Source organism: Gorilla gorilla, chromosome 4 (genome assembly GCF_029281585.2).
Source record: "Gorilla gorilla gorilla isolate KB3781 chromosome 4, NHGRI_mGorGor1-v2.1_pri, whole genome shotgun sequence".
In the NCBI taxonomy this organism is placed as follows: Eukaryota; Metazoa; Chordata; class Mammalia; order Primates; family Hominidae; genus Gorilla; species Gorilla gorilla.
The window spans coordinates 52474216-52493783 of NC_073228.2; the positions used below are offsets into that span (position 1 = coordinate 52474216).

The 19568-nt window shown below is 49.7% G+C and overlaps 1 protein-coding gene across 1 annotated transcript; it reads right to left on the minus strand.

Moving 5' to 3' along the window:
* Positions 1–1131: 1131 nt before the first annotated feature.
* Positions 1132–18583, minus strand: PSMD3 (proteasome 26S subunit, non-ATPase 3). Its single transcript, XM_019026897.3, has 12 exons — positions 17913–18583; positions 14625–14815; positions 12414–12551; positions 10291–10427; positions 9178–9368; positions 8910–9013; positions 4028–4142; positions 3801–3920; positions 3569–3672; positions 2759–2914; positions 1713–1763; positions 1132–1587 (listed from the first exon to the last, which is right to left on the minus strand). Exons 1-12 carry the CDS (start codon positions 18130–18132, stop codon positions 1510–1512), a joined length of 1605 nt encoding a protein of 534 aa, XP_018882442.1. The 5' UTR covers positions 18133–18583; the 3' UTR covers positions 1132–1509.
* Between the last annotated feature and the right edge of the window lie 985 nt (positions 18584–19568).

A 19568-nucleotide genomic window follows, 5' to 3' on the forward strand; every position in this document is an offset into this window, starting at 1 on the left:
TTTTTTTTTTTGACAATGTCTCACTGTGTCACCCAGGCTGGAGTGCAATGGCACGATCTTGGCTCACTGGAACCTCCGCCTCCTGGGTTCAAGCAATTCTCCTGCCTCAGTCTCCCAAGTAGCTGGAATTACAGGTGCCTGCCACCACCCCCGGCTGTTTTTTGTATTTTTAGTAGAGACGTGGTTTCCCCATGTTGTCCAAGCTGGTCCTGAACTCCTGACCTCAGGTGATCCACCTGCCTCGGCCTGCCAAAGTGCTGGGATTACAAGCGCGAGCCACCGTGCCCGGCTAAGTTCACCATCCTATATGGGTGCAATTTGTGGTGCCCCAACAATGACAATAGTAACATCAAAGATCACTGATCACACATCACCATAACAGATATAATGAAAAAGTTTGAGATATCGAGAGGATTTACCAAAATGTGACCCAGAGACGCTAAGTGAGCACATGCTGTTGGGAAAATGGCACCGACAGATTTGCTTGATGCAGTGTTGCCAGAAACCTTCAATTTGTCCTTTTCTTTTTCTTTTGAGACACAGTCTCACTCTGTTGCCCAGGCTGGAGTGCAGTGGCGAGATCTTGGCTCACTGCGTGCTCCACCTCCCGGGTTCAAGCAATTCTCCTGCTTCAGCCTCCCAAGTAGCTGGGATTACAGGCGCCTGCCTCCACGCCCAGCTGATTTTTTTATTTTTAGTAGAGACGGGGTTTTGCCATGTTGGTCAGGCTGGTCTCAAACTCCTGACCTCTAGTGATCCGCCCACCTTAGCCTCCCAAAGTGTTGGGATTACAGGCATGAGCCACCACGCCTGGCCAAACCTTTAATTTGTAAAAACTGCAATAACCGTGAAGCACCATGAGGTGTATTGGGAGATGAAGGTCTGCAGCTGGTGATGGACACATGGTACACTTTTCCTAACAAGACCTTACCAAAGCCATACAGGTACGAAAGAGAGTAAACCTAGGCCCCCGACCCCAGGTCAGGGTCCCTTCATCCTCCCCTGGGCACCTCCCCATCTGCAGACCCATCGCCCTCAGATTACACACCTGGGGCTAGTACTCTAAGGCCAAAAAACCCAAAATCTGAGCCTGCCAATACTGCAGTGAAGTATAGTAACTGATGCACAAAGCACTTTGGAGAACTTTTTATTGTTTAAAAATCATAATCGAAGCTTCAAAAAACATACAAGCCAAGACATCCCAGTTCTAGTCCCCCACTCCCTAAAGGAGTACACAGAACTATCCTTCCCCTCCTGCTCCCACACCGCTGGCCAGGACCCTGCCCGGGGAGGTTGCCTGCCCACCCTCCTGCCTGCTGTACAGTAAGTCACCGGCTGGGGAGGAGCCCTGGGGGAGGTCAGGGTGGCTGGCTCCCAGCACCCCCACCCCCTGCACGAATGCAGCGTATGAGCTGTGTGTGGGAAAATGGGGACAGTGCCCTGGGCAGGGGACCCCCAAGGGGGAAAGAGCCTGTCCCCATTCCCCCTACCCCTCCCCAGCCCCCCAGCTCAAGGGAAGCTGTCATCATCATCTTCCGCCATCTCCTTGGCAAACTCCAAGTCCTGCTGTTCTCGCTCACGCCGTTCCTGGGGAGAGAGGCAAGTGAGGCCAAAGCTTCAGAGCAGCTCTCAGCCCTTCCAGACACTCGCCCAACTCCCCTTCTGTGTGGAAGTTTGACCTTTCGGTCTCACCCAGAAAGCAGAGAGCTTACCTCTGCAGACTCCAAGTCCTTGTTGTACGATTTGGGAGGAAACCTCATGGCCTGGGGCACAGCAAAGAGAGGAGATGAGGGAGGGAAGGAAGCAGGTGAGGCACTCACGCAACCTGCACTCCCTGCGTCCCCTCTGTGAGCTAGACACCAGGCAGGAAGCGGCGGGCCCCTCTCCAGTTAGTCTAGTGGGGGGCTAGGCATCAAAGGAATTATTATTACAGTGCCCTGTGGGAAATGCTGAAAAAAGAGGAATAAACGACCAACTCTCTTGACTGGGCAGGGAGGAGGAAAAGGAGGAACACAGTGGATGTGGCAACGGGGAGAGGCCTTCCCGGTGGAGGATTCCATGTGGGAGGGGCCTGGCCTGCACCCAGTGGGGCTGGCTGCTGGGTGGTGGGGCAGGAGTGGGAGGGGAGGCTTGACCTAAGGGACCAGGTCACAAAGGGCCTTGCATGTCACGTGGAGTAGGGCTTAGCCAGATTTTAAGCAAGGCAGCAATATCCTAGTTTCCTGGGAGGAGACCAGAAAAAAACATGGTAAGCAAATAGTAACAGCGCCAAACTCAGTGCTTAACTGAGGATAAGGGCTCACCCTTTTGTGGAGCTAGATACCAGTGCCATCTTTTTTACAATTTAGACTTCGCTAAGTGCCTCAATACAGGGACTTCTTTTAATCTTACCAACCCTGTGAAGCAAGCAAGACAGGTAACACCTCCCTATCAGCTTCAGAGATGGAGAAACAGAGCTTTGAGAAGTTAAATGCCTCAAATTTGGAACCAAATGTAGAACCCCGCCCTCTGAATCCCTGCCTGGTCCTCTCTGGTGACCACATCATACCTTAAGTGCAACAGGAGAGGGCAACTAGCTATGGAACTATGGCCAAGTCCCCTCCCCATTCTGGGCCCCCTGTGCTGCAGCTCAGTGATTTTACAGAGATTGGCTGGGACGTGGGCCACAAATTAAGCCAGTCTTCTCTGAGGAATCCATGAGTGTGGAGGGAGGGGTGTGCTGCTGCCAGGCGTGACTCTGCAGCCACGGGCTTCTCACCTTGACAGACATGTTGTGGATATCTAGGCAGAAGGAGATGCGCTGGTGGAAGGCTAGCTGGGGCTCTCGGGTGGAATAGATGTCAATCATCTCCTTGGATTGGACATAGCCCTTCTCGTGGTTGATGCTGGCCTCAATGACACCATCCCGGATGGCCTGCAGGCCCCCAAAGAGGAAAGTTCACCAGCACACCCGGCTTCTTCTTTTTTTTTTTTTTGAGATGGAGTCTCGCTCTGTCACCCAGGCAGGAGAGTGCAGTGGTGCGATCTCAGCTCACTGCAACCTTTACCTCCCAGGTTCAAGCGATTCTCCTGCCTCAGCCTCCCAAGTAGCCGGGATTACAGGAACCTGCCACCAGGCCTGGCTAATTTTTGTATTTTCAGTAGAGATGGGGTTTCGCCAAGTTGGCCAGGCTTGTCTCAAACTCCTGACCTCAGGTGATCTGCCCACGTCAGCCTCCCAAAGTGCTGGGATTACAGGCATGAGCTACTGCACCTGGCCCAGCACGCCCATCTTCTAAGTCAGAGAACATCTTGTTCCATCCCATTCCTCTGTCCTCCTTATATTCTCACACTCACAGGCACTATCATAAACTCAACATGTGCACACACCTACACTCACACACTCACACGCACATCCATGCTCTCTCTGGCAGCTTCTTGGCTTCACTGCAAATGACGGGCACGCCCTGAAATGACTATGCCATTGCTTTACCTATTCCCCTCCTTGGCCAAACCCCTCCCACTCCTGCCTCCTGAGATTGGCAGGAAAGTGACAACCTGGTCACTGTGGTTCCTGAACCAGCCCCACCTTGGCAACAATGAACTCTGCATCTTCGGGGCTATCCAACTGCAGCTTCTGGGCGATGTCAGCCAAGGAGATTCGGGAATAGGAGAGGCTGATCATGCGTACACCTGGGAGAGGAAGGAGCGATGGGGTGGGCAGAGTGGACACAGACCCTTCACTTGCCCAAGGATACCCACTAGGTTTGCCCTGGCCTGGCTTCTGCTCCTCCAACAGCCCCTCAGATCCTGATCCACACCTGTCTTAATCACGTTGTGCCGCAGCCGGATAATTAGGGTGTAGGTCCCATCTGCTTGAAACTTCTCCCCAAACTGATCCAGGACCTGGTTGAACTTGGCTAGGTTTCCTGTCCTGACAGCTGCAGGCAGAACAGGAGTAGATTGGATGATGCAAATAGGCACAGGCAGGTAAGAGGCCCCAGTGAAGGGGGCCTAGTGGGCTCTGGGGTGGGGAAGCCAGCCTTACCTTGAGTCAGAAGGAAATAGGGCATGAGTGAGCGCTTGAGGGAGGGCTGGCGGAACTGCAGCCGGTCAGGGATCTCCCCCAGCAACAGCTCCACCACGATGAGAAGCTTGTGCACCTGGACAGAGTGACAGGGGAACACAGTGGGCAGGGAACCCCATGGGCGGAAGAAGAAAATGAAATGTGGTCTAAATTCTGCCAGATGTAGTGGGAAACAGGGAAAGGGATCACTGCTTAGGCCCAGAGAGAGGAGGAAGCCCTGAAAACCTGTGCTGGGCATAGAATCCAAGCTCTGCCTTTGGAGCCGGGTGCTGGGAATGTGGCCCTTTGGTCACATTTGGTCGCAGAGCCGTCAGCTGCATTTCACCTGGCCACCCCGCACGTAGTCTGCTCTGAAATGACAGTGCTCTAAAGTGAGGCCAGAAGGGCGGGTGCTGTGGCTCAGCAACAGTGAGGGACCAGGGCTCACAGGCCTGGAGAACGGAACGTGTGTCGGCCAGAGATGCTCATTAGGGAGGCGGACTGTTACTAGAGGAGAGGAGGTCATCAGTGGGTAGAACTCATTATGTGGGTAGAGGCATAAGTGCAGGAAGGGGCCCGGCTTCAGTGAATGAGCAGAGTATACAGACATAGAAGGGTAACTGGAAACCTGGACCTGTCTTCCTCTACAGGACTGTGAGGTATTTCCGAGTGGTGCTGACCGTGGGTGGATTCAGCATCGCGGAAGAACTACAGTGGAGGGAATGACGCCCCCCAACTCAGGAGTTCACCAGCAAACAGGAGGCATGGAACACAAAGCAGCTAAATCGTGGGGCAGCAAGTGTCACAGGAGGCAGGGGTTACAACGGGAGTGTGTGATCACACCTACGGCCAGGCAGACCCTTCACCCTCCACAGGCACCCATGAGGCTGCCCTGTCCACTGGAGTAACTCATGTGTGAGGGGAAATCCCTGGAAATGGTTAATTTATGAAGTGCCTTAAGGAGTCTGACAAAGCAGAAAAAGGAGGAGGGTCAAGGGTACAGATTGAAAAAGAGGCAGAAAAGTGTGGGTGCCTGGGGAGCTGTTAGGAAAGAGACAGTTGGGACCACAGTCTGGGGACTATGCCATTGCCATTTTGCGTGCCAGGCTGAGCAGTATAAAGTCTGCATGTAGAACACTTGGTGTCTAGTCTCTATTCACTAGCTAGGAAACACTGAGCAACTGGGTCCTTAGTTCCTCATCTCTAAAACTACCAAATAACAATAACAATACCTAGCCTGTCTACCTCACAAGACCGTTATGATACCCTACAGCAGTGGGGAGCAATGGAAGCTTCCCAGGCAAGGGAAGGACAGAGCTGGAGCTCTGCTTAGTAAGGCAAGTGAATGTAAGCTGGGCTGCTGGAGAGGAAGATGACCAGGCAGAAGTGTCTGGGAATGTTAGTGGCTCAAACCATGGCACTGGCAATATGAAGGAACAGGCAAACACAGAAGATGTGCAGACAATTCAACAGATGACCAAGTGATGGGAAGGAGGATGGGGGAGAGTCAGAGATGATCCCAAGGCCCTGATCTGGATCGGGAAAGCAGGAGGAAGGAATGGTAAGGGGGCCAGGAAGGGTCTCTTTGGGACACGCTGTAGAGAGAGACATGGGGAGTGGGAGGGGGAGCTGGATCTGCAGGCCTGATGCTCGTGAGAGGGGTCACAGTTAGTGTTATGGGCTAAACTGCATCCCCCTCAAGTTCATGTTAGAGACCTAAACCCCAGTACCTCAGAATGGGACTCTATTTGGACACAGGGCCTTTAAAGAGGTAATTATGGTAAAGTGAGGTCATATGGGTGGACCCTAATCCTACATGACTATTGTCCTTCTAAGACAAAAGCAGGACACAGACACGCACAGAGGGAAGACCATGTGAAAACACCAGGAGACGGCCATCGACAAGCAGACGAGAGAGGCCCTCAGAAGAAACCAATCGTGTCACACTTTGCTCTTGGACTTAGAGCCTCCAGAATTGTGATGAAATCAATTTCGGTTGTTTAAGCCGCCAAGTCTGTGGGACCTTGCGGTGGCAGTGCCAGCAGAGTAACGGAGTTAGTAATGTACGGGCTGAAGAGCATCATGCAGGCAAACGCTGAAGCTGGGAAAGCAAACAAGGTCACTCAAGGAGAGAATGAGGGTTTTACTATCGACAGAGAAGCTCTCAGAGTGCTCTGCTGAGGCCCAGGTGGTGAGAAGGAGCAGAGAGAACACTGGAGGGAAGGGGCTGGCCAGTGCACTGTTGGGGAGGGAGCCAGGGGAGACAGGAATGGCCGCCTGAGAGAGGAAGCAGCAGGGCTGGGGGTTTTCTTCCTGGAGACTGAAGCAAACAGGTGATGGGCCAAGGCTAGAAGAGAGAGGAAGGAGTGTGATGGAAAACACAGGTACTTAACACTGGTGTTAAGTAAAGACAGGGAGGGTGAAAATGGGCGGAGAAAGACATTCAAGTTTACAAGAGACAAGGTGGCTGCAGGAATGAATGCTAGCCAGCCTCCAGCTTTGAACAGGATGAGCCAGCACCGCCCTCCTCAGAGCGCTCTGTGCACCAGCAGCACTGGCATCACCCAGGGCCTGTTAGGAACACAGACTCTCTGAATCGGAATCTACAGCTTCATCAGACCCCCAGGTGATTCTGTAAGCTGGGTGGTGACAGGGGTACGGCAAGGGTGTGTGAGGGCAGAGGGCAGAGGGCTGGTTGCAGGCCTTCTCCCAAATATGCCTTCACTCCCGCCCTCTCTCTCCCTGCGCTCCCTCACCAACAGCCCAAGACCTCTCTTCCAGCTCTCTACGCCTTCCTGCCACTGAGATTTAAATGCCTGAAAGCCTCTCTCATGGTACATGACACATTTTATACATGTTAATTACTAGTATTTTTAGTGATTTTCAAAAGAAACTTTAGTGTCTCTCATATTGTAAGCAATCTAACATTTTGCTCACGCGCCCTGTGTGTCTGAAAAGCCTTTACTCCTTGTGAAAATCCTACCCATCTTTCAAAGACCAGTTCAATTTTAATGTTTGTTTTTTTTTGAGACAGAGTCTTGCTCTGTCGCCCAGGCTGCAGTGCAGTGGCACGATCATGGCTCACTGCAGCCTCGACTTCCTGGGCCCAAGTGATCCTTGCACCTCAGCCTCCCAAGTAGCTGGGACTACAGGTGCATGCCATCACGCCCAGCTAGGTTTTTTATTTTTGCAGAGGCGGTGTCTCCATAAGTTGCTCAGGTTGGTCTCAAGCAATCCTCTTGCCACAGCCTCCCAAAGTGCTGGGATTACAGGTGTGAGCCCTGTACCTAGCCAACTTTTTCTTTAAGACCCTTTCTCTTTCATTATTTGATCAAAAACAAATCTGACTTTCTCTGAACTTCTGAACAAAAATAAAATGAATCTCCTACTACATTGACCTAATCAACACACGTCTCCCGTTCCCTGTCAAGACACCATGGAGGTGGATGTTGTGTGAAGGCAGGAGCAGAGGTTTGAATTTGGGAAGACTGGATCTACATCCTGGCTACTGGGCTCTGTGACTTCACATACACCCTCAAGCTTTCTGACACAACATTCTTTATCTCTTTGAAATACTCTAATAATAAGAAATACCTGGCCTGGAGCGGTGGCTCATGCCTGTAATCCCAGGACTTTGGGAGGCTGAGGTGGGTGGATCACTTGAGGTCAGGAGTTCGAGACCAGCCTGGCCAACATGGTGAAACCCCATCTCTACTAAAAATACAAAAAATTAGCTGGGCGTGGTGGCAGGCGCCTGTAATCCCAGTTACTCGGGAGGCTGAGGCAGGAGAATCCCTTGAACCCCAAAGACAGGGGTTGCAGTGAGCCAAGATGGCACCTCTGTCTCCAGCCTGGGAGACAGAGCAAGACTCCGTTTCAAAAAAAAGAACCAAAAAAACAAACAAAAAAATTAGTTGGATGTGGTGGCAGGCGCCTGCCCAGCTACTGAGGAAGCTGAGGCAGGAGAATCACTTGAACTCGGGAGGCGGAGGTTGCAGTGAGAAAAGATCGCGCCACTGCACTCCAGCCTGAGTGACAGAGGGAGACTCTGTCTCAAAAAACAAAAAAACGAAAGAAAAGAAAGAAAGATCACTTATTATCCTCCCTTCCTATCCCTTACAGTGCCTAATACCAAGGTTGATGCTTAAATACTTGCTGACTGACAGCTCTTAAGTGGCCAAGTTTTATGTTTACTTGAGCCACTCAGCCTTGCAGAGATTTTCTGGGTTCCTTGGCCACAGACAATACAGTTTCCAAATGTGAACATGAAGGACCAGATTAAAAACCTGGGGTTTGTATCAACACAATCTAGGTCCAAGCCTGGAATGACTGTCAGGAGCGCTGGGGAATCAGGAATATTCTAAACCTATCTGCCAAGAACACTCTGAATATCCACTGCCAGAGGTACAGGTAGTGTCTGCTTCATGACACCCACAAATAGATGTGAAGCAACCTTTTGCAGACATGGCAGCTCGCACCTGCAATCTCAGCACTTAGGGAGGCAGAGGCCGAAGGATTGCTTGAGCCCAGGAGTTCTCACCTGAGCAACAGTGATATGCCTGTCTCCACACACAAAAAAATAATAATAAAAGTTGAAGTCCTTCTGGATAGGAAGGTTAAGGATGCCTTTCCTAGCCCCTAGCATAGAGAAGAGAACTGAAGTGGTAGGGAATGAGTAACAGGCAAAGGGGCCAGGCATGGTGGCTCATACCTGTGATCCCAGCACTTTGGGAAGCTGAGATGGGAGGACTTCTTGAACCCAGGAGTTCAAGACCAGCCCAGGTAACATAGCAAGACACCATCTTAATTTAAAAAAAAAAAAAAAAAAAAAAGAGGCAAAGGGATGATGGTAGTTGTGGCTCACCGTCTGTTTGAAGCCGACAGCTGTGTGCTGAGGGGCCTTGCGAAGGGCGTTGGTCATCGTTCTCCGGGCCTCTGAGTACTCCAGCTGGATGGCTTTGATTCGCCCTGGGAGTGGAGGAGAGGAGAGTTGGTCAACAGAGTAGGGTCATCCAACTCCCCACCGATAAGCCAGGGTGCCAAATGGGCCTCTTATGCACCACCCCTTGGAAAATTTGCACCAGGCAGGCCTGAGACACCTTCTGATTTATGGGTTGGGCCCCTCTGCTCACCTGTGTAGTAGAGGTACCTGGCCCACTCATTGTTGTTGGCCTGCTCTGGGAACACAGACTTGGACACCAGCTTCTCAGCCTGGTCGTACAAGCTGTAGTGTAGGTAATTCCGCAGCAGGAGGTTCAACAGGGTGGCCTGCCCGTCTGCGTCATGCCGAAGTGTAGCTGTCCGGAGCCGAGCATGCAAGAAGCTTCAAGAAGGAAAGAAGAAAGATGTCAAAGGCTTCAAATCACAACTCTCTGAACTGCCTTTAACTCTTCACTCTTTCTCAATTCCTTAAAAAAGTTATACAAATTGCTTTTCTGGTTATTTGCTGAATACTGTTAACTATCGAGTGCCTAAGGTGTACAGCACTATTCTGGGTGTGAAAAAGGGACAAAACCCTGCCCTTAGGGAATGCAGTGCAGTGGGGGAGGCAATGGTCATGAGAAAGAAGCACGGCCTGCAGTGTGGTAGAAGACGGGAGGCCTGTGAGGCCAGGGGAACTGCAATGGGGAATGCAGGACGTGAGAAAGATGAGTCGAACTTTTCAATAGCTTGGCCAAGGCAGGACTCACTGAGAAGGGATCAGTTAAGGGAAGGCTTGAAGGAGGCGGAGAGAAGAGTGTTCTGGACAGAGGGGCAGCCAGTGCAAAGGCTCTGAAGAAGAGTGTGCCGGGCACACCAGAGGAAAGGCAGGCCAGTGGGGCTGAGGAGCAGGAGGAGGTGAAGTCTGGGAGGTCAAAATGGAGCAGATCATGTCAGGCCTTATGAGGTATTGTAAGGACTTTGTCTTTCCTTGAGACGGGAAGCCACTGCAGGTTTTGAGCAAAGAAGTAAAATGTTTTCTAGCCTGTCCCCCCACCCCTAACCCACCCTCAGTCCTACCTTGATGTGGGGTGAAGGGAAGAACCTGGGGACAGTTCTTTACAGCCCAGCAGTGACCCACTTCTTCATCTAGCACCAGTCTCTCTCCCACACCCCTCACGTGGCGCAGGGCATGGGAACCACTGCCCCTCTTCCCTGCTTACATCTACAGGTTCTTCGCCCTCTGCAGATCCACAGCTGTGTGCTTGTGACTGACCAAGTCTCTGACCCCACGGACCCCAAGTGAGATCCTTGGCTGCCTGTACCTGCGCACCACATCCAGCTTGTCCAGGAACTCATAGACCCGGGCGTGATAATAGTAACACTTTGCGGCTACAAGGTCTAGGGCCCGGCGGTTCTGAGTACTGATCTTCTGCATCAGGTCATCAGAGATCTTCTGTGCCTGGGGAGGAAGCCAAAAGAGAATCAAGTGGCAGTTCCTCAAAAGGATAAACATGGAGTTGTCATTTGAGCCAGCAATTCCTATCCTAGGTATGCAAGCCAAGAGAACTGGAAACTTAGGCTCACATAAAAGCATGTACACGAATGTTCACAGAAGCATTATTCATAACCAAAGAGTAGAAACAACCCAGGTGCCCGTCAGCTGATGAACAGATAAACAAAATGTGGCACATCCACACGAGGGAATATTACTCAGCCTTAAAAAGGAAGGAAGTACTGACACACACTACAACATGGGTCAACCCTGAAAACATGATGCTAAGTGAAAAAAGCCAGAAACCAAGGGCACACGGTGTGTAATTCCATTTACATGAAATGTCCAGAGTAAGTAAATCCTCAGTAGAGACAAGGCAGATTAGTAGCTGCCAGGGGCTGGGTAAGGGGAAAATGAAAAGTGACTACTAATACGTAAATACGTATGATGTTTCTTTGTGGGGTGATGAAAATGTTCTGGAATTAGGGGTGGATATACAACTTTGGGAATATACTAAAACCCACTAAATTGTAGTATACTTTATTTATTTGTTTGACGGAGTCTCGCTCTGTCACCAGGCTGGAGTGCAGTGGCACAATCCTGGCTCACCACAACCTCCGCCTCCCTGGTTCAAGCAATTCCCCTGCCTCAGCCTTCTGAGTAGCTGGGGCTACAGGCACATGCCACCACGCCTGGCTAATTTTTTGTATTTTTAGTAAAGACAGGGTTTCACCATGTTGGCCAGGATGGTCTTGATTGTCTGACGTCATGATCCGCCTGCCTTGGCCTCCCGAAGTGCTGGGATTACAGGCGTGAGCCACCATACCTGGCCTGTAGTACACTTTAAAGGGGTGAATTATATCTCAAAAACAAACAGTCAAGTACAGTGGCACGTGCCTGTAATCCCAGCTACATGAGAGGCTGAGGCGGGAGGATTACCTGAGCCCAGGAGTTCAAGACCAGCTTGGTTAACATAGCAAGACCCCATCTCCAATAAAAACAAAACAGTGGGCCAGGAGCAGTGGCTCATGCCTGTAACCCTAACACTCTGGGAGGCTGAGCCCAGGAAATCACTTGAGCCCAGGGGTTGGAGACCAGCTTGGCAAGAAGGTGAAATCCTGTCTCTACAAAAAAAATGCAAAAATTAGCTGGGCGTGGTGGCACATGCCTGTAGTCCCAGCTACCCAAGAAGCTGAGGTGGAAGGATCACTTAAGCCGGGGAGGTCAAGGCTGCAGCGAACTGTGATCACACCACTGCCCTCCAGCATGGGCAACAAAGCAAGACCCAATCTCAAAAAAACCCCCAACCAAACAACAACCAAAAATAGTGTGGTAAGGAAAGGAAACAAACCAGGGAATTAAGGAGTGCGACTTACTTCCTGAGTGTGCTCCTGTGACAGTGGCTATGATGAACAAAGAAGCTGGCCCTAGCTGGGGGAGTGGTGGAAGTGCAGTTTGCAAAATGGAGCTATTAGTCCATAATAACAGCTACCATTTATGAAAATATCATGAAAGCTTACTATATGCAGATCATTGTGCTAAGTATTTCTAAACAAATTATTTTATGTAATGCTAACCATCTGGTAAGGTAGGCACTATTATCCCCATCTTACATATAGCTGGGAGAAATTAATTTGCCTAGGGTATGGCTGGGATTGGAACCCAGGTCTTTCTGTCTCCAAATGCCCCTACTTTTCCCCAAGAATGTACTACGCTGGTATCCCCCACAGACCAGTACAGCATGACCACTGCAAGCCCTGTCCCACAGTGCCCAGAGCAGGAGTGGGTTCTCCCGGGATGTGGGATCAAACGCATACCTCTATGGGGAAAGAGTGTGGGGGACAGTTCTTAAGAATCAGTGATTATTTCCATTTCTTCACCAGGGACCATCTCCCTGCCAAACCCCTTGCATCACTTGGGGCTTATGAATCGCTCTCACTGCATCCTGGATACCTCTTTGTAGCGCTTGCTGTTCATCATGAAGATGACCATGAGGAGTTGGAGATAGGCTTCCACTTCAGGCAGGAGGGGTGTCGACGCAGCTTTTCCCGTGCGGGGACGGAACTGTAAATCAGCCTCTGTGTCCATGGGCTAGGAGAGGACAGAAGTTACCATGGAAAAGCTCAGTCTGATCAAGTAACCAAGAATTTATTGAGCATCCACTATGTATTTCAACATATTTATTGAGTGTCTACCATGTGCCAAGATTTTGTTAGGTGCTAGGGATAAAAAAATAAAGATGACAGTCTTTCCCAAAGAAATCAAGGAGGAGCTGGGTGTGGTGGCTCACACCGGTAGGAAGGCTGAGGCAGGAGAATGCTTGAGGCCAGGAATTTGAGACCAGTCTGGGCAACACAGTGAGACCCCATCTCTCAAAAAATAAAAAAGAACTAGCCAGGCATGGTGGCATGCATCTGTATTCCCAGCTACTCGGGAGGCTGAGGCAGGAGGACTGCTTGATACCAGGAGTTTGAGGCCGCACTGGGCCATAAGTGTGCCACTGTGCTTCAGCCTGGGTGACAGAGCAAGACCCCATCTCAAAAAAACAAAACAAATCAAGGAGGCTGGCAATATAATATTAATAAACACAATAAAGTGTTACAGGAGAATAATAAATTTCTTTACACAACATAATGGAGACAAAGGACGATGTAAGGAACCTTCAAAGAGGCTACAACCTAAGTGGAGACATTAAACCACCACACCTGGATCCACTGCAAATACTACTGGACAGGGCTGAACGAAATAATTCTAGAGATGAAATCAGAATAATGAGACCAAAAAATTGTTTCTTGTGGGAACAAAGAAAATTTAGGGAAAGTCAACATATAAACAAAACATATTTTCATATTTTGTCACTGACACTGGAAAAAATAATGTGTTACAGTCACCCCCCAAAATAATCACATTTCATGAGTTTAGAGATGTGAAGGTCAGAAAATATTCAAGGTGGAGTTGGGGGAACAGTACGTTTTTCCCCTTTCCCAGACAAGAAACTCTTCACTGCCCTACCTCCAGGGATGTTCTGAGTTTCCCCATCCATGGAGCTGACTGAGTATACAGGATTTTAAGGAAATGCAGGTGCTGGAAGGTCAGTGGAATTGGAGAAGGCTGAGACCTGGCCCATGCCATGAATCATGAGGGAGAGTTTACAGCTACAGAGGATAAGGAGAGGTCTCTCCTGGCACGGAGGCGCCACCACCACCACCAAACTGACTTCGTCTGCATTCACTACGTGCCAGGCACTGCTCTAGGAGCTTTACACTGCCTGCTTCCCAATCCGTTCATCACATTTAACAAATGAAGAAAACGAGGCACAGGAAAATGAAGTCACTCGTCCAAGTCCCACAGGTACTAACTGTCAGGGTTTGGATTCAAATTCAACTCTACCTCTAAAATCTGTGGTTTTTGTTTTGTTTTGAGGTAGGGGGGTCACCCTGTCACCTAGGCTAGAGTGCAGTGGTGCAATCTTGGTTCACTGCAATCTCCCCCTCCTGCATTCAAGTGATCCTCCTGCCTCAGCCTCCCGAGTAGCTGGGACTACAGGCAGGTGCCACCATGCCTGGCTAATTTTTGTACTTTTTGCAGAGACAGGGTCTTGCCATGTCGCCCAGGCTGGTCTCAAACTCCTGGGCGGGCAGATTGTTTGAATCCAGGCTGGACTCAAACGATCTGCTCGCCTCAGCCTCCCAAAGTGCTGGGATGACGATGTTAGCCACTGTGCCCGCCTCAGCCTCCCAAAGTGCTGGGAAGACACGTGTGAGCCACTGTGCCCGGCCCCGACAGCTGTGCTCCTCCTAACCACTGTTCTCTACCTCCTCCATGGTGAAGCTTCAGAGGAAAGAGGCAGCAGCACCTTCTCTCTCCTAGAACAACAGAGAGGTCACCCAACACAACCTCAACTGGAGTAGGGGGTACAGGTTGCAGGGTAGTGGGAAATGAGTTTGGCTGGGAGAGTCCTGATCCCCTGACTTGGAAGAATGACACTACAGGGCAGTGGACGGTTCCCTTGTCACCATGCAGATGAGTATTCAAATGGACTGCTTTGGCTTCTCTCCTCATGCTACCACAGGTAATAAGATGGGACTTTAGGATGGAAAACAATGCTGTTCCTGGGGATCTGAGGCCAGGCCTGCACCCTTTAAGTTGGCCTGACTCACTCACCTCTTCCAGGAAGGGGAGCAAGAAGTCTCGAGTGGCATTATTTGAAGTAAAGAAGCCCTGCACAGCCTTATACAGAACATAGTGGTTGAGGCGGCGTGATGTGGAAGGCAGCATCCGCAGGGCCCGCAGCACGAATCTCGGCTCCTTGCCTGAAACCGCTTTCTCTAGCTGTTTCACGTGCTCCTTGATGTCTGAAGAGGAGCAGAGAAGAAAATGATGTCACTTTCACTCTTAGTCTCCCACCACTCCAGGCAAGGAGTTCTTTTTTTTTTTTTTTTTTTTGAGATGGAGTCTCACTCTGTCGCCCAGGCTGGAGTGCAGTGGTGTGATCTTGGCTCACTGCAAGCTCCGCCTGCTGGGTTCACACCATTCTCCCACCTCAGCCTCCCGAGTAGCTGGGACTACAGGCACCCGCCACCACGCCTGGCTAAATTTTTTGTATTTTTAGTAGAGACGGGGTTTCACCGTGTTAGCCAGGATGGTCTCGATCTCCTGACCTCCTGATCTGCCCACCTCGGCTTCCCAAAGTGCTGGGATTATAGGCGTGAGCCACCGCAACGGCCAGGCACGGAGTTCTAAGGAGCCTCTCACAGAGGGGAAAAATGCGACCACTCACCTTTTCTGCCCTAATGGGGTCCATAATATTTACAGATTCCACACACTGATTTTAAGACATAACCAAGTGGCAAGAAAAACATACAGTGGGGGTGCAGGATGGGGTAGAGGATGACAGAGGAAGAAAAGAAAAACCAATTAACTACAGAAACCTGGAGTCCAGAGTTATCAGATCTTAATGGAAAAGACTTTCTAAATGTGAACAATGGGAGAAATCACATACGCACAAAAGATTAGTGGGCTTGACTTCATTTAAAAAAAGCCTTTTAGATAACTGTGTATACAAAAGAAAAATATTTTCAACAAATGTGATCAAAGATTCATATTTTTATTCTATAAAGAGCTTGTATAAATGGTTAAGAGATATAATGGTATAATGATTATATTGCCACAATTTCAAAACAAAAATGGAGACGAACTAACATACAAAGAGGAAAAATAGCTAACAGACAAAAATTATATTCCATTAGTGTTTGAGTAATTGCAAATGGAAACATTTTTAAACTACCAAATTTGTAACATTAAAAAAATTATAGGTGGGGCACAGTGGCTCACGCCTGTAATCCCAGTACTTTGGGAGGCTAAGGAGGGCGGATCATTAAGGGTAGCAGTTCGAGACCAGCCTGGCCAACATGGTGAAACCCAGTCTCTACTAAAAATAAAAAAATTAGCCGGGCGTGGTGGTGGGTGCCCGTAATCCCAGCTACTCGGGAGGCTGAGGCAGGAGAATCGCTTGAACTTCGGAGGCACAGGTTGCAGTGAGCCGAGATCGCGCCATTGCACTCCAGCCTGGGCAACAGAGCAAGACTCCGTCTCAAAAAAAAAAAAAAATTATAGAGTACAGTGAAAACTACATTTCTCCTGGTATAATGTAAATCAGCACAGTTTTTCTGGACGATAACTATCAAAAACCTTTAAAATGTTCAGCCTTTTAAACTCAGGCATATAGGTTTTGGTGGGAATCTGTACTGAAGAAATAATTATAAAAGTAGATTTTTTAAGTTGGGCACAAAGATGATTGCTTCAAAGCTATTTATGATAGCAAGAAACTAGAAACAGTTTAAATGCAAAGCAATAAGGGAATGCAATCAATGAGTAGTTTCCTAGGCACTTCTGTATATTCAGCGATTAGCACAGGGTATCTGGGCCACACTAATGATATAATAATAACAGCTGATATTTATGTGCTAGGCACAGTTTTAAGCATTTTAACGTTCACAACAACCCAATAAAGTACTGTACTATTACTCGTATTTATACAGATGAGGGAACTAATTCCAGAACTTGTACTCTTAACCACTATATTGGGTATTCAATAAATGTTTCTGGAATAAATTGAATGCTGATTATGTTTACGAATGTTAATGAAAACACATAAAATTCAAAATTTATATTGTTATGCCTTGATACAAACTGTATACATAACTTGCTCTCAATTATAGGAGAGCAGCTCAAAAATTCACAAGAAAAAATGTTAACCATGTTTTTTTATCCCCTGCTTTTAACTTCTCATACATTCCACAATTTCTGCAATGAATATGAATTACTTTACAAGAAGAAAATGAAGTGCCTGTAATAAACACACCCAGTAGGCAATGCTGAGTGGCACCTTTGACATTGCTGCCACTACTTTAGGTAAAAGGATCTCTATTAAATATCGATCCTGTTGCTCAACTTTACAGTGAGAGCTGATGTAGTCAACACCATCACATCCTCAAAAGCACCACCTAGGAGGATAACTTTGCTTATCTCAATGTTTTTGAGCTAGTTTCTCACGCATTTTAGTGAAAAGAAAACCTAGTAAGTAGTCTGGTCCCACTTGATCCAGAACCAGGAAAATGGCACCAGGATCACAGTGGGAAGCTCTCACTTTGCCCACTTCAAATGGAAACAGGACGCTCTAAGTGGGGAAAGTAAAACATGAACTTGGAGGAACAAGAGGACTACAGACACTCGAAACAGGAACCTCGGAGAAAAGAAATAAGAGACACCGGTATATAGGAGTTTAGGCCAAAGGTGAGTATTACAAAACCAAACAAAGATGACACCCGAAAAGTTTTAAGTGTGTATGTACTTAAACCCTTTAGAAACAGAGGGGCAGTAAGGACCTGAAGGGAGCAGACAGCAAGGGGACTGTTGGGACACTTCAGTTAGAGAAGTAGGAAACAAGATACTAGGTCGAAATGGTTCATTCAGGGGAGTGTGCTAAAGGCAGCTAGGACAACAAAAACCTGCTGTACAGTTTTAAAACTCAGGAGTCAATATTCTAGGTCATCCTGGCACTGTTTACACACAGACACAAACACTGGTTTCTAGCGGGAACAATCAGTCATATATTGGAGGCGCTAAAATCAGTCGGGTGGGATATAAACGGAATAGGTCAGAGGGGAGGACTTAGAAGAGGGAGTCCCCAGGCCCACCGGGACCTAGATATAGATGCAACCCCAGATATGGGGATGGAGGGGATGGGAGGGGAGTGGTTCCCAGCCTGGAGAGAAGGTTCAGTCATTGGGCCTGGAGTCGGGAGTGTCGGGGCAGTGGGAGCAGGTATCTGGGGGTGATCCCAAAGAACTGAGGGTGGTGGAGGCTGCTGTGGCTTCCCAGCAAGAAGCCAAATCACAGGGGTCGCTGTCACCCGCGATCGCGGCACGTTCCCGGCCTGGGCTGCCGTACCCTCCAAGGTGACGGTGTCCAGCTCTCGTTGGGAGTGCTCAGCCGCTGCCGCCGCCGTCTTGCCGTCTGCCTCCCCCGTTGACCCGCCACCCGTCGCTGCCTCCTCTTTCATCTCCACATCCTGGGGGGCCGGCGGCGGTGGGGGTTCTTGTTCTCCTCCGCCGGGCGGCGGTTTCGCCTTGTCCGCGCCGCGGCGCCGCGCCGAGCCCTCCTGCTTCATGGCACCCGGGGTCGCGGCCTAGTCCGGGGACCGAGGCCGGGGCCTCGCGTGAACCCTCGCACCGGGAACCAGGAGCCGAGCCGGGCCTGCACACGAGCGCGAGATAACGTCCGGCCGCACGATGACGGAGCAGCTGCAAACCCCTTCCCGGCGCTGGGCCTTCTGGGAAACGCCAGGCCCGGCAGGGCGATGGCCGAGTCAACAAAGGGGAAATAAATCAACAGCCGAGGTGCAGGATGAAGGAGGAGCTTCGAGGAAGGAGCGGGGAGGAGCCTGTATGGGTTCGTGGGGCTTTCTTTCGAGCGCTTAAGTGTGATGCTTTTATGTTCCTCTCGAGTGCATTTCTGTGGGCGTCCACGAGAGGTCCCCTCAGGCTCCAATCTGGGTTACAAAGGACTTTAAGAGCGTCTCAACCAGCGTGGAGTGGGTAAAGCCTATCCGAGCGCGGGACGAGATGACGTCACGAGTTGCCGGGCGGGTTTTGCGCCCGAGTTTGCTCAATTTTCCCCGGTCGCGGGGGAGTCTCCTTCCAGATCCGCGGGGCTTGTGCTCAACGGCTGCCGGGCGCATCCGGCAGGAGGGAAGGAAAGAAGGCTGCGAAGGAGGGACGTGAAGCTAGGGCTGTTGGGCTTAAAATAAACCGAACTGGAGAGTAGGAAGAACCCTATGGGATCCGGACTTCCTTGGTTAGATTTCAGTTTAGTGTTGAACATAAGGCATACAATTTCTGCAGGCTGGGAGTGCCGATAGGTAGGAGCGTGCATTTGCGTAGAATCACTCCAGTTTAACAATATAGGGGTCCACCCTATGTACGGCCCACGGTTGGCAAATAGGGGGGTGAAAAACAGCTCAAGAATGTAGTATACGGGGGAGTCAGATGGTTAGATAAGCAGACACTGTGCTCTGGGCTGCGGTGGATTGGGAGTGTTGAGGAAAGAGGGTGGGAGCCCCTACTGGCAGACGCTTTAGGGAGCCCATTGAGAGGGCTTTTATACATCCAGACAGACATTGTGAAATGGGGAACAGAATAATGGTGTGCCTAAGGAGAGAATGATTGTTTACTTAGTGGTGTACCTAAGGGGAAGCAAATTGGACAAGAAACCCTACCCACTTATTTTTCAAAGGACTCCCCCACTGGTTCTGCAGGGAACAAGGTGAAGGATATAGCTCCCAATTTCTTAGAACACAAAACAAAAACTCTCTCCCTACCTTGAAACTTTTCTCTCTCCCATAAGTGGAAGTCCTGAGTTTTAGACTTTTCACGGACCCTACAAGACAATCTAGCCCTTTTGTAAGGACCTAGAAGGCAGGAAATATGTTTTGACCTCCTCCTTTGCATATATAAAGGGTATCCTGCATATCTTTTGCATCCTCTTTCATAGGATTGCAGGATGTTCCTTGCATTAAACAGCCACTTGCTAACTGGAAAGATATGT